Source organism: Centroberyx affinis, unplaced genomic scaffold (genome assembly GCF_046629955.1).
Source record: "Centroberyx affinis isolate AG114_WGS23_722 - 3 ecotype Tasmania unplaced genomic scaffold, CSIRO-AGI_Caff_v1 ptg002107l_1, whole genome shotgun sequence".
Lineage (NCBI taxonomy): Eukaryota > Metazoa > Chordata > Actinopteri > Beryciformes > Berycidae > Centroberyx > Centroberyx affinis.
Genome location: NW_027280432.1, coordinates 79,704 through 97,647, shown reverse-complemented (window position 1 = coordinate 97,647; position 17,944 = coordinate 79,704). Strand labels below are relative to the sequence as shown.

Below are 17,944 nucleotides of genomic sequence, written 5' to 3'. Positions count from 1 at the left end.
AGGAGAGAATACTGTTAGCAATGCAATCACCAGTCCTGGTCCTCAGCACCCAGAGTGCTGCTGCTTTTCTATCCTACCAGGTAGTTAATTGTGCCCACCTGGCATCCCAGGTGTGAAATAGTCCCTGATTAGATGACTACAATGAAAACCAGCAGTTTGGGTCCTGAGGAGCAGGACTGAAAACCACTGATTTACACAACAGGCAGCTATGTGTTGGCTAAGTTTGAATATCAAGTGAAATAAATGTATTTTATCAACACTGTTGGTGAGATAATTTTGTATAAATCCATATGTGGTGAAATTCTATTATTTATTTTAATAAAGTAACAACACTTGTATCTCGTTGAATGAAAACAGTGCCCCCTGTGGATTGTTGTTATGTACTGCACCTGTCTCCATCTTGCCATCCACAGCTGCAGGCCCGTCCAGCACCAGGCTCTTGATCTGGAGAAACTCATCCGGTTCGTCGCCCCCGACCACGGTGAAGCCGAAGCCGCGGCGGCTCTTCTTCAGTTTGGTGTTGATGAAGGTTCCTTTCAGCTCCGCTGGGTTTCTTGTGAAGAAGGGCTTCCCTCCTAGAGAGCACAGGGGGAAACTCTTATCCTTGTTTTTCTGCACACATCCTACAGACAACAACTCAATGTTTCCTGAATAATTATTTGTAGATGTGGACGGTGAGGGAAATTTTTGCTGTGAGACCCAGGATCGTTCTTGAGCCCATTCCAAGATCAGATCTAGTAAGTGTTGTTATTTTTTGGGGATGGGCTGACAGATAAGGCCAGATGATGAATTTTCACTGTCTTTACTTTTATCTAGTTGTGAGGGTAGTTTTCCAGCTGAGGGTGCTGCCACAGCTACATGAACCTAAAGGAAACTAATGTCTCACTGAACTGGTTTAATGAACAAGACCCCAAAACAAGTGCAATTTCCAACCGTCAGTCATGATTTGTTTTTACCTGCCCAATCTTTGTGAACTGTATATAACATACACACAACAGCATGTCCTTCTGCTGACAAAATGTTTATATTAATATATTATAACTTTATAGTAACGGATTCCTCAAATGGTGGAGGTCTCAACACCATTAACACCCCTTGTGACGTACGATGATTGATCTGTCTGGTTATTAAAAGTGTTATGTGCTGATGCATGTGCAGCTTGGACAACTTGACATGTGTCTAACAACATTTGGCCTGTATACAAAGGCTTGTCTCCTCCGAGTACAGCACCCTCCAGAATCACTGGCACCCTAGTTAAAGGTCACACAAAAAGGCTGTAAAAACAAATCAGCGACAGTGACCTATATGTTCTGCTCACAAAATTATTTGAAAATTATTTTAGAGGAAATTGTCCAGACACAGGTTTAATTTCCGATGTAGATGCATTGTAAATAAACAAGCGTATTTTTTGCCTCTGTTAAAAAAACATAATACATAAATACATTTTACAGGCTGTAGCTCTGACTCCATTCTCTATTATTATCCTATTCTCATCTAAACTACATGCTGCACTGTTGAGCCACCGCGACGATATGTTTGGAAAATCATGCTGCAGTAATGCAATAATAGATGCAGGGCTAGGAGCGGCTTTTATGATGTGTACCACTGTATGTGTGTGTGTGTGTGTGTGTGTGTGTGTGTGTGTGTGTGAAGATTTACGTTTGGCAGCTCCGGGGCCAGGAGGCAGAGGGGGCGGGGCCTGTGGGTCCCTGTAGGTCTCCAGGTGGTTGGGAGCATAGTTAGCCAGGGGAGCGCCTGCTGAGGAGTGCTCCTCTATCCACTCTGCACAGACACAATCACACAGCGGCGTTAACTCACACACACTCAGCGCACACATGTATGTACATGCCACACACATGCACACATAGAAACACTTGACAGCAACACAAACACAAACATGTAGAGTTTAGAGTAGATACATACTGTAAAGAAACAGTAACAGTGTGCCATCTGGTATAATTCCAAACCTCAATAGTCATCACCTACTTATTTACATCAGCAGGTACAGGTGTCATTTGTTAAACCTCATTGAAAATAACATACTGTTGTAAATGTTGTAAACAAAAAAAATTATAATATTGATGATAACATGTAACAAACGTTGCATATAAAGATGATAACTTGATAGCACAGGCTGAAGCAAGAATCTTCTCTAGGATTTTCATGGTAAAGCAAATATTGTGATTGGCACATGTCTCAAAAAATAATATAAAATGATATATAGCATTTATGATTTTTAATCAAATGAAAAATAAATTAAACACAGAATAAAACCAGGGCTTGGGCCAGCTCCATTTGAATGAAGTTTCGTCAGTACATGAATCAAAAGTCGCATTTAGGAAATGACAGCGTTTTCCCGAGTCTTGACAAGGGATTTTGATTCACTTCCAGACTGGACTGTACAGAAAAAGCGGTCTGGCCCAAACCCAGGAGAACAGAAAACTGGACAACCTAGAGGGACATGACACTCACAGACATGAAGAAAGAAAGAAATGGTGCCGTGCCAGGGCAGGAAACGAACCTCGAATGTACCGCTCACCTTCAGGAGGCTGCGGCTGCTGCTGCTGCTGCTCCAGGTGTTTCCTACGCCTAGCCTCCACTACAGGATTCTCATACTGGGTCTTCCTGTTTATATGACTGAGATAGATAAGGGCGTGTACAGAGGGAGAGAGAGAATGGAGACAGAGAGAGAGAAAAAAAACAAGATAATGGGGGTAAAGATGGATGAGAAAAGGAGAAGAGATGAGTGGGAGATTTATTGTCAGAGTGATAAATAGCAGTGCACAATGTTTGACAGTCTTTCTGGCTCGCAGACTCCCAGTGACAGCAATGCAGGTCCACACTTCAGACACAAAATGGATTCCAGTCACTGCTGAAACAGCTTTGTTCAACTTAATTTAAATGGGACTGACAGCTATACCAAAGCTCAGCGAATGTGGCGATATCAGTGTGAAGGTTCAGCCTTTACAGTCAAGCGTAAAAGCGGCAATACTCAACTGTCTATAAGGTCTGAAAAGGACTTTGTGTAACTTGGAGTAACCCAGGCGTTCTATGTTTTAGCTGTGAGGTGAAGTGTTCAACTTACTCTACATAATACACCCCATACACTGGGTCATCTATCCTCTCCCATCCAGGAGGCAGTTCTGAAAGAAAGAGACACACACAGCGTAAAGAAAATTGTACAGCACATTTACCTCCAGCCTGAAACTGTAGAGGCAATAATAAGCATTAAACATATCTAATACAGTAGATACAGTATGTAGAACAACTGTACTGGGGCACCTTTCCCTTATAGCAAAGGAAGTTCTACATTATTAATTTATTTTATGTTTTTTTCCAACAGGTATGCATTAAGACATCGGATCTGTTATGTTTCTTGGCCCGTTATCTGGCATGGTTCATCTGGTGCCTGCCTTCTTTATGATGGTGATGTAAACTACAGTCTCAGATGCTGTTTCAGATTCTCCCATAAACACACTTGGATCCTCTCTGGCCCTGCCATGAGGCTAAAGTCGCTGCCAAATGCCAAGAAAAGCACGTCACCTGAACCGTTCACTGCAGCAGGACAATTTTGTTTTGTTTTTCTTTATTTTGATCACACATTTTAGGTTCCATTGTATTTCTTTAATTCCAGTATTGCCAGTAGTACAGATGTTTTATGAAAACTTTTGCCAATCCAACCTCATGCAGTCAAAAACTCAACAGGGAGCTGTCAGGGAACGTTCACAACTGAATTACAACCTGGATCTCCTTCCTGCTGCCTACTACCACATTTCTGCTTATTATTATTAAGACTAAAACACTTTAGAATAACTCAACAAGGCCAAAAAATACTACACAGGTCAAAACTATGGGTGTAATACACCAGTAATACACCAATACAACCAGCATTGGGGATTGGTCTGGAGGTTTTAAAATTGAAGAGCTAACAGCTGTAGTCATCTGCATAAATCTCCAGAACAGAACTGTAAATCTAGCAGCAGCTTATGGCAATGTGTTCAAGGCCGATGACTGAATGTTACTATACGCCTTGTTCAGCATTACCTCACTGTGTAACACAAACACGCACCCATGCACACACACACACACTCATACACATCCCGCCATGCTGCAGGGGAACAGGCTGACAGATAAGGCTTATTAAGCTGACACATTCCCATTAAGATGTTGGCATCTCAATTTTCCTCCTCGCTGTATTTGATTTCAGACAAAGACATTAGCTCCTTGTGTTACTGTGGGCTTCTACCAAGTCCAGTAAACACTTTTGTAGCAGGCTGGATTTCGCAATCAATAATCACAGACTGTCTCCATCTGATCAGCCAGAAATAATAGGGACTTGTAGCCAGACATCCAAGGCTTTGTATGAGCCTCATTCCATTTCAGGCTTGTTTGTGCCACCTGCAAATGGGCCGAGAATCAGCAGCAGAGCCATTTTCCAGTCTGTGAAGCAACTCGAAGTACATACATCAACCTGCATCGTCAGCCAAACACATTCCAAATGTGTTCTTGTGCATAAGAGACAAATAACCCCTGTCATTCACTTTATGAACAGTGAGCAGCAGCATAGCATGTAAATTACTTCCACACCAAATTGAATGGTCTGAAAATCCCAAAAGCGCATGGTTGTGATGTGGCCCTTGTAATGGATGTTGGAAACAAACGCAGTGCTAGGGCCAACAACATTTTCTTTTTAAGAGGCAACACTGAAATAACTGGTAGATTTAGAATCACTATACCACTGATCAATATCTCATAATATGACGAGTGAGACACTAATACTGTGAGACTCCATTAGAAGACTAAAATGAAGGAAGAGTGGGTCAAGACAGTTATATAAAGGCAGCTGCCATCTTTGATGTTGACCTAACTTCTGACGTTCAGATACAAGACAGTTTTGCAGTCCTGAGTCTTCTTTCGTTCAGTTGAGAACTTTCTCTAAAATCGAGCCATTTTAATGGTTCGGGAATCTGGAGAAAATCAATCACACTTTTATTTCCTCTTGTCTAGGCAACTGCAAGTCTCTTTACTCCTGCCTAAGTCAAAAGTATCTCCACTGCCGCCAGCAGCTAGGATTCACTGAATAAATCATATCACCCTAATTCTGGCATCACTTCACTCGTTACCTTTTAGTTTCAGAACTGGCTTTAAGATTCCTCTGATTACTTTTAAAGCACGGATAGGTTTGGCCCCAAGTTATAACTCAAGTTATAACATCTTACGCCCTTATGAGCATCAACGTAAACCCTAGTTCCAAAAACAAATATCAGAAAACCCACCTAGATCAGTCTCCAGATCCTCCGTATGTATCCCTTCTTCTCCAATGTGAAGAAAGCAGGATGAAACAAAGAAAACAAAATGAAGAGTAGAAAATGGATGGACAGTAGGAGAGAAGTGGGTGGGGGGATGGAGGAGTCAAAAGTAAATAAAGAATGAAGTGACAGTCCAGAGAAAGATAAATAGGGAAAAAGAAATCCCTTAGTCTCAAAACTGATATAAACAAAAAGTAACAACATCCATGATCTAAACAAACCTGAGCAATCTGAGTGAGATGCGTCATTTTCAATATCACCACTTGATGGTGCAATTTTGTAATATGTGTTTTAAATTGTTGTTGTTTAAACTACTCATCTATCATGTCATTCCATTTTTGATTTTGTTGAGATACTCTTTCATTCTTTTGTATAATCATATGTTCTGATAAAACACAACACCATCTACTATCAACAGAGAAAGTATAGAAATTTTGAGCTCCCTTTTGTGAAACACAGACTAGATCAACACATTTCACAATCAAAACCAAAAGAAGAGTTTGACAGAAGCATATTCCTTTGGGTTTTACGTTCTGAATATGCTAGTAAGAAATGAAAGGCTACATAATGTGATCAGAGAGGCCAGTCAGTACACAAAAAGAGCTAAATCCATGGGAGCTCAAGTGCACCACCTACTGATTTGTAAATCACTAGACACAAATGTGGATGTACACTTCTATTCAGTACATTACCAGTTAGGCACTAAGAGCAGCTTACCATCATCATCACACTCTTCCAGAGGTTTGGAGGCTTTGTCTCCACATCGAGGATCCAACCATGATGTGGTCTTTGTGTTGTGGCTGAAAGAGAATAAACAAGACAACAGAAGAAATTCAAGACAGGCCATTTAACCAACAAAACAAGCACAGCAGGGGCTCATGAATGCATAAACAAGAAATAGAAAATAAACCATGTCAGCAAGTTTGCCTGCAGAGGACGGAAGGCATCTGCGGTACAGAGAATAGCTTGAAAATAACAGAGCATTGCAGACAGGATATCAACAATAACAAGCGTGCTGAGTTTATCCCTAATTGTTAGGCGAGAACATAATTCGACAATCGCACAAATAAACATACAAATTCTGAAAATACAGAGCCATATCCTGGTGCTGTGCCTGTGCTGTGCTGTAGTGACGACAGAGAGCTGGAGGTACAGTCAGGTGATCCGGCTGTGATCTCCTTAGAGATCAGGGCATGCAGGGATTAACAGGCTGCCCTGGAGAGCAGCAGCACCCAGAGGGCTGGGCAACTTGGCTGTGAAGAGGAGGGGAGGGCTGGCCTCAAACAACAAGCCACTGGGCTAAAACAGGCACACAATGCCCTGATGATTGTGCAGGTAAAATACACAAAAGACAGACTTTCAGCTATGGGCTAAGCTAAGCAACGCTTATTCAGGCCATCATAGCATTGTATACAGTAGAACAATCTCAGCACATTGTAGCGTAAATTTAGGGTGCGTACTCTATGAAGTAGAGCTCTCCGTTCTCTGTGTAGGCCATCTCCCAGTTTTCGGGCAGCGGGCCCAGCGGGTCCTCCGGTGAGGCCTGGGGCTCCGCGAGGGTCTGCTGGCCGCTGTCTGCGGTGGAGGTGGCCGCATTGTTCAGACCATAGGATGGAGCATTGTCGCGCGCGGGGTACGGCCGGAGGATGCCGCCGCGGCTCTCGTCCTGGTCACTAGGGTTACCTGTGCACAACAAGGGAGAGGGGAAGAGACTACGCACTAAGGATCCTGGGTCACATAACAAGCACAACACAGAACAAAAAAAAGAACAAATATGGTTTATGTCTCAGGCATGCAAGAAAGAAACAATGAAATATGCAGACAAGCAGTGGTTGGCTAGTCTATGGTAGATAGCATGCAAACTAAAACTATATCTAACTCGAAGCCCTTCCCCCTATCCCTAGTTTGGCTCTCGCCCAATTCTAGTGTATTGAATGGGGCCCAGGAATATGCTAATTCCTTCAGCAACAGTCTTTCCCAAACTCTCTCCTACCCCTGACCCCCACCCTCTTTTACCTCTCCACCCACCCAAAAGCCTCTTTCTCCAAAAACCAACTATTAACCCAACCCCCATCCCCATCCCCCACTAGTCCCCCAGCACTGCCCCACTGTCCTCCACCACTTCCGTGGGCCTTTCAGGGTTGATCAAATGCTAATTCAACACTCTGGCAGCCTGGCAGGGGGACACAGAGAGGGCATAGATTCACACCATCAAGAAACAGAAAACACCATCCAGCAACTGTCTCTCACACTCACAAAAACAGGACAGAGCTCAAAGGAGGGAGGGGGAGATGTGGAACAGAAAAAAACACTAATCCTTTTACATAAAAATCTCATATTATCACATATTTGCTCTCCCTATTCAAATTCTTGAATGGATTTGCATGCAGTTGAGCAATGGTGGTAACAGGTTTTGACAAATATCTGACATAAAAAGTAGGCTAACACAACACCAAACACCATTATCACCTATTTAATAAGTGAGAAATGTTAATACTCAATTAACAGATATACGTGCGTTAGAGGGAATTTAATGATTAAAACATGAGAATTAAAAATGTATGTGAGAGGATATGAGGAGTGAAGCCTGGAGAGAGAATGATGAATCTTGTGAAGTTAGGCTGTAATCTACTTCTTCCCCCACTACACCCCTCCTCGCAGGCAGATGGCAGTGTTTGGAGGCTCACAAAAAAGGAATCAGCATCACAAAGACATGATGTAACCGCCAGACACCCAGCAACGTAGAACAGAGGAGAGGAGAGGATCATAAACACACACACGCACACATTCTCCCTCTCCTTACACCCTCTTGGGCGCACACATACACACAGAGGCACATGTATACACCCAGACACCCTTGAACAAACATCCACTCGGTAGCAACACAACACAGGAACATGCTGTATACACACAAACACACAGACAAACAAAGGCAGCAGATACACACACTTCAGCAAATGGAGAGATTGTCTTAAAGATGCAGCAACTCCCTCACCTGTAAAACTGTTGTTCATTTCCGTGGCCTGGTCGTCATCGTCGTCGTCAGCAGGCACTACTCGGGCGTTTTGCATGTCATTGTAGGACTTGGTGCGCTTGGGGGTGGACTGCTGGGAGCCAGCATCACTGAGAATCACTGTCCCAATGACGGGCTGCCTCGGCGGCTTGGGGGTCCCATAATAGTTACCTAGGCAACAAGAAGGACATTAGCATGCTTGAGAGAGAGAGACAGAGAAGGAGAAACGGAGACAGAAAGGAGGAAGATGGGGATAAAAACAGACAGAGCGGGGGACAGAACGATAGCAGGCAGAGGATCTTTGAAATCTCCTAATCTTAGGCTGAGAGAGAAAAGGAATAAAGCTGGAGCACAATGTGACCAAAAAATGGTGGAAATAAGCAGCTGGTGGGAAAGCAAAGCTGTTCCAGTGCCTGTTATGGGCTGGGGTGTGGAGCTGTATTGTCTGGCCACAGGGAGCATGCAGAGCTAAAACAATGGATCATCTCACAACACCAAGCCCTTAAAGATTACACTTGTTGTTGTAACACCTCAGCGTTAACTCAGTGTCAGTGGTGAAGTTTTGTACAACAAACAAACAGCTTATCAAGTATTCGCTAGTATGGTATAAAGGACATAAATTCATGTATTCTTTACAAATGTGGAAGAAATTATAAAGAGTTACATGATCAAAGATGTTTCTATAAAATCATAAAACACTAATGTCATTCTTTGGTTATGTATCAAAGACCCAGCCTTCCTCCTGTTGTCTGGGATGGCCCCAGACTCCTGTGGACAGGTATTTGACATTGTCTGCGGGAAAGGGAGGAACGTGCCAACACCACAGTAGAACCGGTGCCAAGCAGATTAACGTTGTAACATTCTCTCCCTGCCCCATACACACACACACGCACACACACACAAGCACGCGCACAGACACACACACACACACACGCTTGTTTTAGCATGAGACTTAGCACTGCCTAACACACAGCCTTGCAAAGAAACACACAACGTGCAAAACATCCACCCACGCATGCACACACACACACACTTGTACACACACAGGTTTGTGTCAGTATGAGACTTAGTACTGCACAACACTGTCCTAATCAGAGTGAGAGGGGCAGATGTGGAGTGACCTGCTGTCTCCTGCATGCATCTCCCCCCATCACACACAGTCTAATCGGAATCAACCGAGTGCAGAGTCTTACAGCCCGCCTGCATGTAGGAAAAAATAAATGTTGATCGCTCCTACGCTGCAGACATTGTATCTGTGGAGAATTAGGACACCTGCGCTATAATGAGTTGCATGGAGTGTCAGTTACTATCATCCTCACCTTCATACGTTCCTATCTCCAGTAGTGTGCCGCTCTCCTCAAGTTCTAGGAAATCTTCCACAGAGAGGAAGTTGTAATCCACCCCTGGGACCTCTCCGTCTCGAGGGGGGCGAGTCGTACCTGATGACAGGAAGAAAAACAAAACAAAAACAGGGTTAGGTGGCTGCCAATCACCAGGTAAATTAGTTTGGTGATCCATGGCACAGCAGCAGAAGGAAAAGCAGCATCCACATAAACATAAATTCTCCCTGCTCTTCTCACAGCTATGCTCATATGACATTACAAGCCTATCTTGAGCGTTCAAATGCAGTCAACATCCCCAACATTCATTCAACTTTTCAGAAGATGGCCAGTCAAAGGGAACGGTTTCCAAAACAGGAAATGAGTGGGATCTGAAATCAAGAAGAGTGCGATCGTCATTCATCGGCTGTGATTGATAGTGAAGTGAACGGCGAGTGGCTGCGGACATGATGTCAGGAAATTAAAAAGAGTCTCACATCCCTATCGGGCTCGCTGCCTGATGGGAAACTGCTGGCTTCAAAGTCAGAAGATAAAAATAAAGGTCATCTTTATCAATACACAGGTCCTGATACTATTGTCAGTGCATTTCATTTCTCCTTGGTCTAGAGTAGTAAAATTTACTGACACAATACTATGATAACTGTATCACTGCGATTGTTAGGATAACTGTTATTGTTTGTTATAGCCAAGCTGTTACTGTTACTACTGTATTGTTAAACGACTGCGCTTGCTGCTTTCTTAGGTGTTGTTAGGTTTAACTGCACCATAATAAAGGCCTTTTCAGTCCAACACAATTGAAACCTAGACTAATTCCTCTGTGCTGGGGAAACAGAGACAATAAGAGACAATAAAATACAGCAGATTTGAAACAAGAATTGCTGATTAGAGGTCTGATGCAAAGGCCGCTCACTGCTCTCAATCATCCATGTGTCATCATCTTCTCTTAAAAGGTGGGCTAACGACAAAATGTTAATTGCTAGGTTAACTATCCAGAGCCTGATCCCCCATTGGAGTTAATGATTAGTGTGCTGCGGTGTTTTACTTTGTAGTGGGAAGCCTGGGGTCATAAGAGCAGGAGGGAGCCGACACCAGACAATGGAGACAGGGGCCATTGTGTCTCTGCCTTTACACAGAGGAGATGGGATGACCGGCCAGATGGTTGACGGAAGTTGTAACCCATCTGTGATCAGGACAAGAATGTACACACGCATGTATACTATACACACACGCATGAACACAATGTACACACACACCCCTCTCAAGGGAATTAGGCTCTACTGTAACACACGCAGCAGTGTGAATCAATGTAGGCCAGACAGTTATCCAGTTTCCACATCTCTGTAAATGCTCCTTACTGGGTCTCAGCGATGATAAAGACACGTGTCATACTACTGGGACAGATTTTCTTTTTGAAGAATAGAACCACGTTTAGTGGGCTAACGATTAGTCAGTTAAACGATTAGTCGATCTTCAGAATTTGTTTTTTATTGTCATTGTAAATAATATGTCTTAACACAGCAGATCTTGATGACAATAAGTTCCTTTTTGTTTGTAAAAGTGGAGACAAAGGTGGAGATAGAGAGGATTATAATTTTGATAATCCATTAATCGCTTTAGTCATCAAGTAAATATACAAAACATTTGCAGGTTACAGCTTCACAAATTTTAAGATTTTCTTCTTTTCTCTGTTTTATATCATTATAAATTGAATACTTTTGGGGTTTTTTGGCTGCTGGTCAGACTAAGTAAGCAATTTTAAGTCTTGTGATGGCCATTTGTAATTATTTTTGACCTTATATAATATATACTATACCTTATATACTAAATGATTCATTGATTAATAAAAAAATCTATCAATAGATTAATTGACAACGAAAATAATCATTAAAAGCAGCCCTATCATAATAATTGGTTAGAAAGTACCTTACTATGTGAAAGCAGATGAGACCACATGAACAGAAATTATAATGTTTCTGTCTTGAACAACAACACTGTGCTCTACTATTCTAGACAGGTGAGAAAGCTCATGTTCGACACGAGGCTCTTTCTTGGAAATATCCAAATGGTTACCTGATCCTCTCCAATATGCAGCACACACTCGATCCCTCAGGCTGCATCCAGCCCACAAACACCTGATAATAAGCACATCTTTACTGTGCACTGCTTAGCCTTACACCTGTACTGCACTGCAAGGGGAACAGTGATACTCTTTATCGCTTTTCTTCCAGCCTTTTCCCGAAATTACAGTGAAGATACATTGATAAGGAGAGGCAATTTAGGTGGGAAGATATAGTACTCAGACTGTGAGCAAAAACAAATCCCTCACTTCAAAAACTAGTCTATATATGAAATACCATCTAATTGACCATATGCACCAGCGTCGTACAGCAGAGTGCTGATTTGTATTCATCTCAGTAGATCGAGGTACAGATGAAAGTGGAGTTGTCTGGGAGTTTGAGTCATAGGACTGGGTGGTCCCACGGTGGGAGATGGTTCTGAGGCTCAGTGTGTCTAATGACGCCGTCTACTGAGCAGGGAAGGGAGTTTTTATTCCAGGCTATTCCCACAGTAGAGGCCTCTGATAGGATGACTAATTCTGGTGCGCTCATATTATGTTGAAGACTGAACACTGCCTCATTAACGCAAATCCAAGAGCTTCTGTTAAGCGTTACGTCACTGCATCGTTGTAATACAAAAAAAAGCAATCATCTCTAAAACCTTTCCACCTTTTAAACCCAAATGGGAACACATCGACACAAAATGTTAGCAGCATATCCTCTTTCTGAAGAAGGTGAGAAAACCACCGGGTCTTTAACAACTGTTCAACTATTGTTCAAACATCAGCGCACTGCTTGGATCGCTCAGCAGTTTAAACCTAAACAACTTCAACAAAGATGTCAGCTGGGCAGTAAAATCGCTGGCAAACAGCTGAGCATTATCTACAAAAAGAGCAAAGGAGAATGGAGCACAGACAGCAAGAGGAAAGACACACACTCCACAACCAGCGGAGCCTCGTTCCAACTGGGCACAAACATATTCTTACTTTTAAGAAATCAAATAGCCATAATTAAATTATTATAATTGGTAGTACAACTAGTAGTAGTAGTAACGGTAGTAGGAGTAGTAGGCGATGTAATATGGCCGATGTGGAATAGTCTAGGTAGTAGTAGGAGTAGTACTAGTTTGAATATAACATTAAATAATGAGTGTCCATATTAATATGCACAATCATCATGTGTTATTATAATGTCATATATCATTGCCTATATACAGTATATACAGTAGCAAACAATCTTAGGAGTTTCTGAAGACACAAGAAGAGATATATTCCACAGAAAATCTTCCTCAATTGAGACATGCTAAAACAGAAATTTAGTGATAAAATATTGCTGTTGCCTGGTCACCACCTGACCGCTCGGTCATTTAGGCCAATAGAATAATGTATATTTACTGAGCTTTATGTCTGCAGAAGAGCCTAGATGTCCTGCTTTTAGAAAAGGCTATTTTGTCAGCAACATACACCAAACCACATATACCTTGTCATATCTGAGAGCCAATTCCTGTTCAAACCCCAACAGCTTGGTTTCAGTTGGACTCACAGCAGATTGAGTCTGAATGCTCCCAGTGAACGACAATAACTCCAGTGAGCTCCGGCTTGTCTCCTTACTATCACTGTGGATCCTCTCTATTTTCTCTGGCCAGAGGAACAATGACTGGACCGTACTCAGCTCTGACCCAGGCTCTGATGAACTAACTTCCACTGACAGTCATCAATGGGCTCATTCTTTATTTGAGCGTGAGAAGCCATTGAGTGCTCGCATGAATGGAAAAATGTAACACAAGCACATTTGGAAACTTCTACAGTCTTCAAATGCCACCAGTGCAGTAGAGAATAATCTTTGCGAGGACAAAGTTGGGCTCTTATTCACCCAGCACTCATACAAGACAATATAAAAATGTAAGTGTGTTCATTTTTCTGCAGAGGTCAGATTTATCATTTTTAAATTTGTTGTACTGGTAAGATCAACAAGAAGGAGTTTTCCTCTTAATTTTAAGTATGGAACTTTCATAAAGGCAAGATACATCTTGTCCTGCAGTCTGTAGTTTAGGAGCTTTCTAAGACTAAGCTAAGACCTATGCTATAGATTTCTTAAAATAATTAATCTAGTTTTCTTAAAAGGGTGTGATGTTTAAGCTCTATTGGAAGATCTTTAGACTGAATGTGTGGAACCACATGGGCCAGGCTTTTATGAAATCTCTAAAAACTAATTCATGCTACAAATTAATTTTAATGACACTTCTTTGAATCAATTTTGCATCTTGGAATTTGTTTTGCTTCTGGAGAATTAGATATGGTAGACCTGGGCCTTCTTCTAGATGCATCACAACCATGCTCTTGAAAACTCAGTTTCTAGTTTCTAATCATGTCATGTTTTCAGTGTTTTTTTTTTTTTGCAGGCATATTAATTGAGGGCCAGCATTTGCACAAGTGTCACTAACTGTATGTGCCAAATGTCATTTGTCCAGTAAACTGTCATTTTCCTCTACATAGTGGATGGTGTCAGTATCAGACAGGCAGTGCCTCCATAGCTTGAATTCACAACAACGTTGCACAGTACAGATGGCATGTGCCAGACTTCTTGGAAAAAGTGTGACTTTCTGGCAGGCAGGAGACTCACGCTCACCCTACGCTAAACGATGTGACTTCAGGACTTGCAGGTGCATCTTTAGTGTGTTTTGCACCATGAGCAGTTTTCTTTGGTAGTAAGAAATGGTGACCAGCTTGACCAATGCATCTGTGTCATTATTATCGTTCGATCAGGACAGATTTTGATTGCTAAGTATTAATAGTTTGCTAAGATGCATTCATTCTGTATTTTTGCTCACCATTTGAGTGCCTTGATGCTGGGGTTTTCATGCCAGACAAAAGTGGGTCACATATCACAATGTTATTGGTGAATGACTCACATCTGGCAATCTTACACCACCAATGTAATGTGTGTATTATGCACAAACAATACATAAAGAGAGTTGGGACATATTGGAACAAAGAATTTAGGGTCATATAAAAAGGTGGACTAAGAGATACTCTGGCCTTCTTGCAGCCTTTTACAGAGAGGCTTCATAAACATCCAGCAGGGAAAGCTGAGGTTACACAGTGCAAAAATATGTATATGTTACAGCAGCTGCTTTCACAGTAGCTCTGACACTTTTGGTCCTGATCGCAGGACCTGTACAATCTCACATAATCATATTCACTCTACTCCACTCTGAGTGTTTCATAGCTTAGAAGTCATTTCATTCCCTGAGATTAATCATATTTATTGACTATCAAGGTTTAAGGACGTCTAATGCTTATTAATGCAACAGTAAGTTCTGAGAGATCTATTAATCATCAGTATTAATATGGAACACTTACTATATTCTCATTTATTACATGACTATGCTAAATTCTCAATTCTGATTGGGCAATGAATGCATTCTGAGGTCTGTTTAACTTAACAGACCGTTTCACATGTTATCATATCACTCTGCCGTTAAGTCCAGTCGATTTTGTTGATTTCTGATTATCAAATTAAGCAGACTAAACACCTTGTGCCAATATTACGTTACTCGTCACACAGACAAAACACTCTAACCTAGTTAGAAATACTGAAGATTTTTCCAGTATTACTTTTAATTTATTTGGAGAGCATGAAAATTTTCACTGAGGGTTAGAGGTTTGTTTACATTTCTATGGTGACAGCTGTGGGACAGTGTAGCCCATGGATGCCGAAGCTTGCAAATACTGTACGTTGTAATTAAAAACATTTTAAATGAATATATAATGTCAACAGATGAATGTCTTTGTTAAGTAGCCCAGTCTAATATCGTCACTGTCAGGTGAAAACCCTGTATCTCCAAAATGTAAACTTTTCAGGAACAAAGAAAAACAGCCGTTTAGCTTGATCACAATGCATTTTTGACTTCATCCTGTGGATTTTCTTTTGATATCATAAGCCCAAAAGGTCGGAGAATTTTCTCAGCCCTCTGAGGAGCATGTAATCCTTCAACTGAAGTGAAAACATGAAAATCACCAAAATTTTATGAGTTACATGGTTTTCACAGGACAGCAGCTCAATGTAAGCTTTGCTTTGGGGTCTTGATCCACCTTTATTTTGCGATAATTACCAGCTCCCTGTACATTTGCCCTTACATAATGTTAAACCGCAATAAGGCAACTCTAAAACCTGCGTGGGTATAAAAAAACCCTGCAAAGTGAAGGTTGATACAAAAAGGAGTATTCCAAACACAGCTGCATGCTGTACAGCTATAGATGTATGACCTCAGTCAGACATGTACTCCTCTTGCTAAGGACAACCAAATAGGACGTTTATAAGTTGCATCTTGAGTGTGACACAGAACACAACACCAAACAGATTACGGGTTTTGTGAGTTTACAGAATTAATCCCATACACTGTTAGCAGATTCCACCACTGATTCCACCACCACCATGAAATATAAATTGAATGTAGGAATTTTACGTGAGAGGGCATTTGTTATTGTGATTATGTGTAGGATGGTGATGCAAGAGGTAGGAGGCGCATCCAAGTTCCACTGGCATCACCAAAGTCAATGATCACAATAAATAAATTCTTCAAAGATATCATGGCTTTTATCCAACAACTTCCATGTGTACTGTCTAAAAAGTGTTCTTCACCTACTTATATGAGAATAAAAACAGGATAAAATAAGAAAAACAGGGGAAAACAAGAAAGATCATCGACTTGCTCCCTGGTTACCACAAATCGGCATAGCAACCAATAAAGCACAGCTAGCCTTACTTTATGGAAGCTAACAGCAGGCTGGAACATGTATTTAACCAGTAAGATTTATGACTATATAACTGTATGACGATTTAGATTATTAGTCATGTGATAAAATGTGCCATGTCTTTTGTGGTGAGTAATGCAGGCAGTGGTACACATGTAAGCACACTGCATCAGTGTTTGAGCTGCCAGTAGCTCTCAATTCCTGTTTAAAGAACTACCAGCCTTAGTATAACCAGGTATAAACCCGATTCCTTTGTCCCTTTGAACAAAGTGATGAAAGCATCATGTTATTGTCAGGTAATCATGCAACTTGGCCTGATGCCATTGCTGTAGGTTATATTACCTCTGGTATTACCATGTGTTTTTATCCTATGTAGCCGTGTTGCTCTGTGACATAAAGTATATTTATTACTATGTTATTTTCAACAGGAATGACTCAAATTGCCAGCGTTATGGCACACAGCTCCCTGTGGTTTCAGCTCCTTTCCGTTATTGCCCTTCACTTTTTCATTGTATAATGAATAAATAGAATTTTCATTGCTCCTTCAGCATAGTTTATGAGTCTATCTGGTGTCTCTCCCAATTTCTCACACCATCTCTTCTGATCCCCGGTTTATATCCCCTTCTCTCTCGCTAATTGTGCACACTCAAAGCCTCACCATTAATTCCTCTCCTTTCATCCTCTTTTCTCTCTACATGGAAGTTCAATTTCTCTATTTCCGTCTTTCTCCTCCTCAAATATTAGTAGGTATTAGCGGCGGGCTCAGCACACGCCACTAGGTGTGATGAGGTGCCCGCCACGCTGCTGACGTTTCCCTGCTACTGGGGAAGGTTGGGAAATGGAACACTCATCGTCCAATCAGCATCAATCCCTCTCCCAACAACGACATCAATCAGCAGCTCCGGTCCACTCCGACGGGGGAAGAGGAAAGGAAGAAGTACGGGGCTGCTGTTGTTAGAGGGGGCGTCTGCCAAATGGAGGAATGGCAGAGGGAAAAAGACGGAGAGAATGAGGGCGGGAGAGAGACATGACAGCAAGGATCACAGAACAACAGGAAAAACAATCACCTAATGGGCATGTGAAATCCCTCTCACAACAAACAACTCACACTTTCTCCCTCATTCTCACCTTCTTGCTGTCTGACAAACAATCATTGCACCACCAACCAGCCGAACACAAACACAGCACCTCTGGCTTGTTCTGCAGCACTCTCTGTTCCACTCCCTGTGCTGGTTCTCCTCACATCTTCACTTTCATCTTGTCTGGGCATCTTGTTATTGAGTGAGTAGCATCTCTCGCTCTTTCTCACAAGACTGAAGGTGTGTGTGTGTGTGTGTGTGTGTGTGTGTGAGAGAGAGAGGGAGAGAGAGAGAGAGAGGTATTGATCCTAGCACTGCTAAAAGGATAAGGGAGCTCAGGCAAGCCTGTCCTCGCTTCTGTCACGTCATCAACATTGTCTCTATGCCCT

At 41.9% G+C, this 17,944-nt stretch overlaps 1 protein-coding gene across 1 annotated transcript in view; it reads right to left on the bottom strand.

Moving 5' to 3' along the window:
• LOC139654554 (membrane-associated guanylate kinase, WW and PDZ domain-containing protein 1-like) overlaps window positions 1–17,944 on the bottom strand; it is an 86,935-nt gene that overhangs the window by 26,240 nt on the left and 42,751 nt on the right. Inside the window, exons 3-11 of the mRNA XM_071531661.1 lie at window positions 9,642–9,761; window positions 8,305–8,493; window positions 6,770–6,992; window positions 6,027–6,109; window positions 5,277–5,312; window positions 3,086–3,143; window positions 2,540–2,637; window positions 1,660–1,782; window positions 390–575 (exon numbers count right to left, since the gene is read on the bottom strand). Coding sequence (XP_071387762.1) covers window positions 390–575; window positions 1,660–1,782; window positions 2,540–2,637; window positions 3,086–3,143; window positions 5,277–5,312; window positions 6,027–6,109; window positions 6,770–6,992; window positions 8,305–8,493; window positions 9,642–9,761 — 1,116 coding nt within the window. The remainder of the gene's footprint in view (window positions 1–389; window positions 576–1,659; window positions 1,783–2,539; window positions 2,638–3,085; window positions 3,144–5,276; window positions 5,313–6,026; window positions 6,110–6,769; window positions 6,993–8,304; window positions 8,494–9,641; window positions 9,762–17,944) is intronic.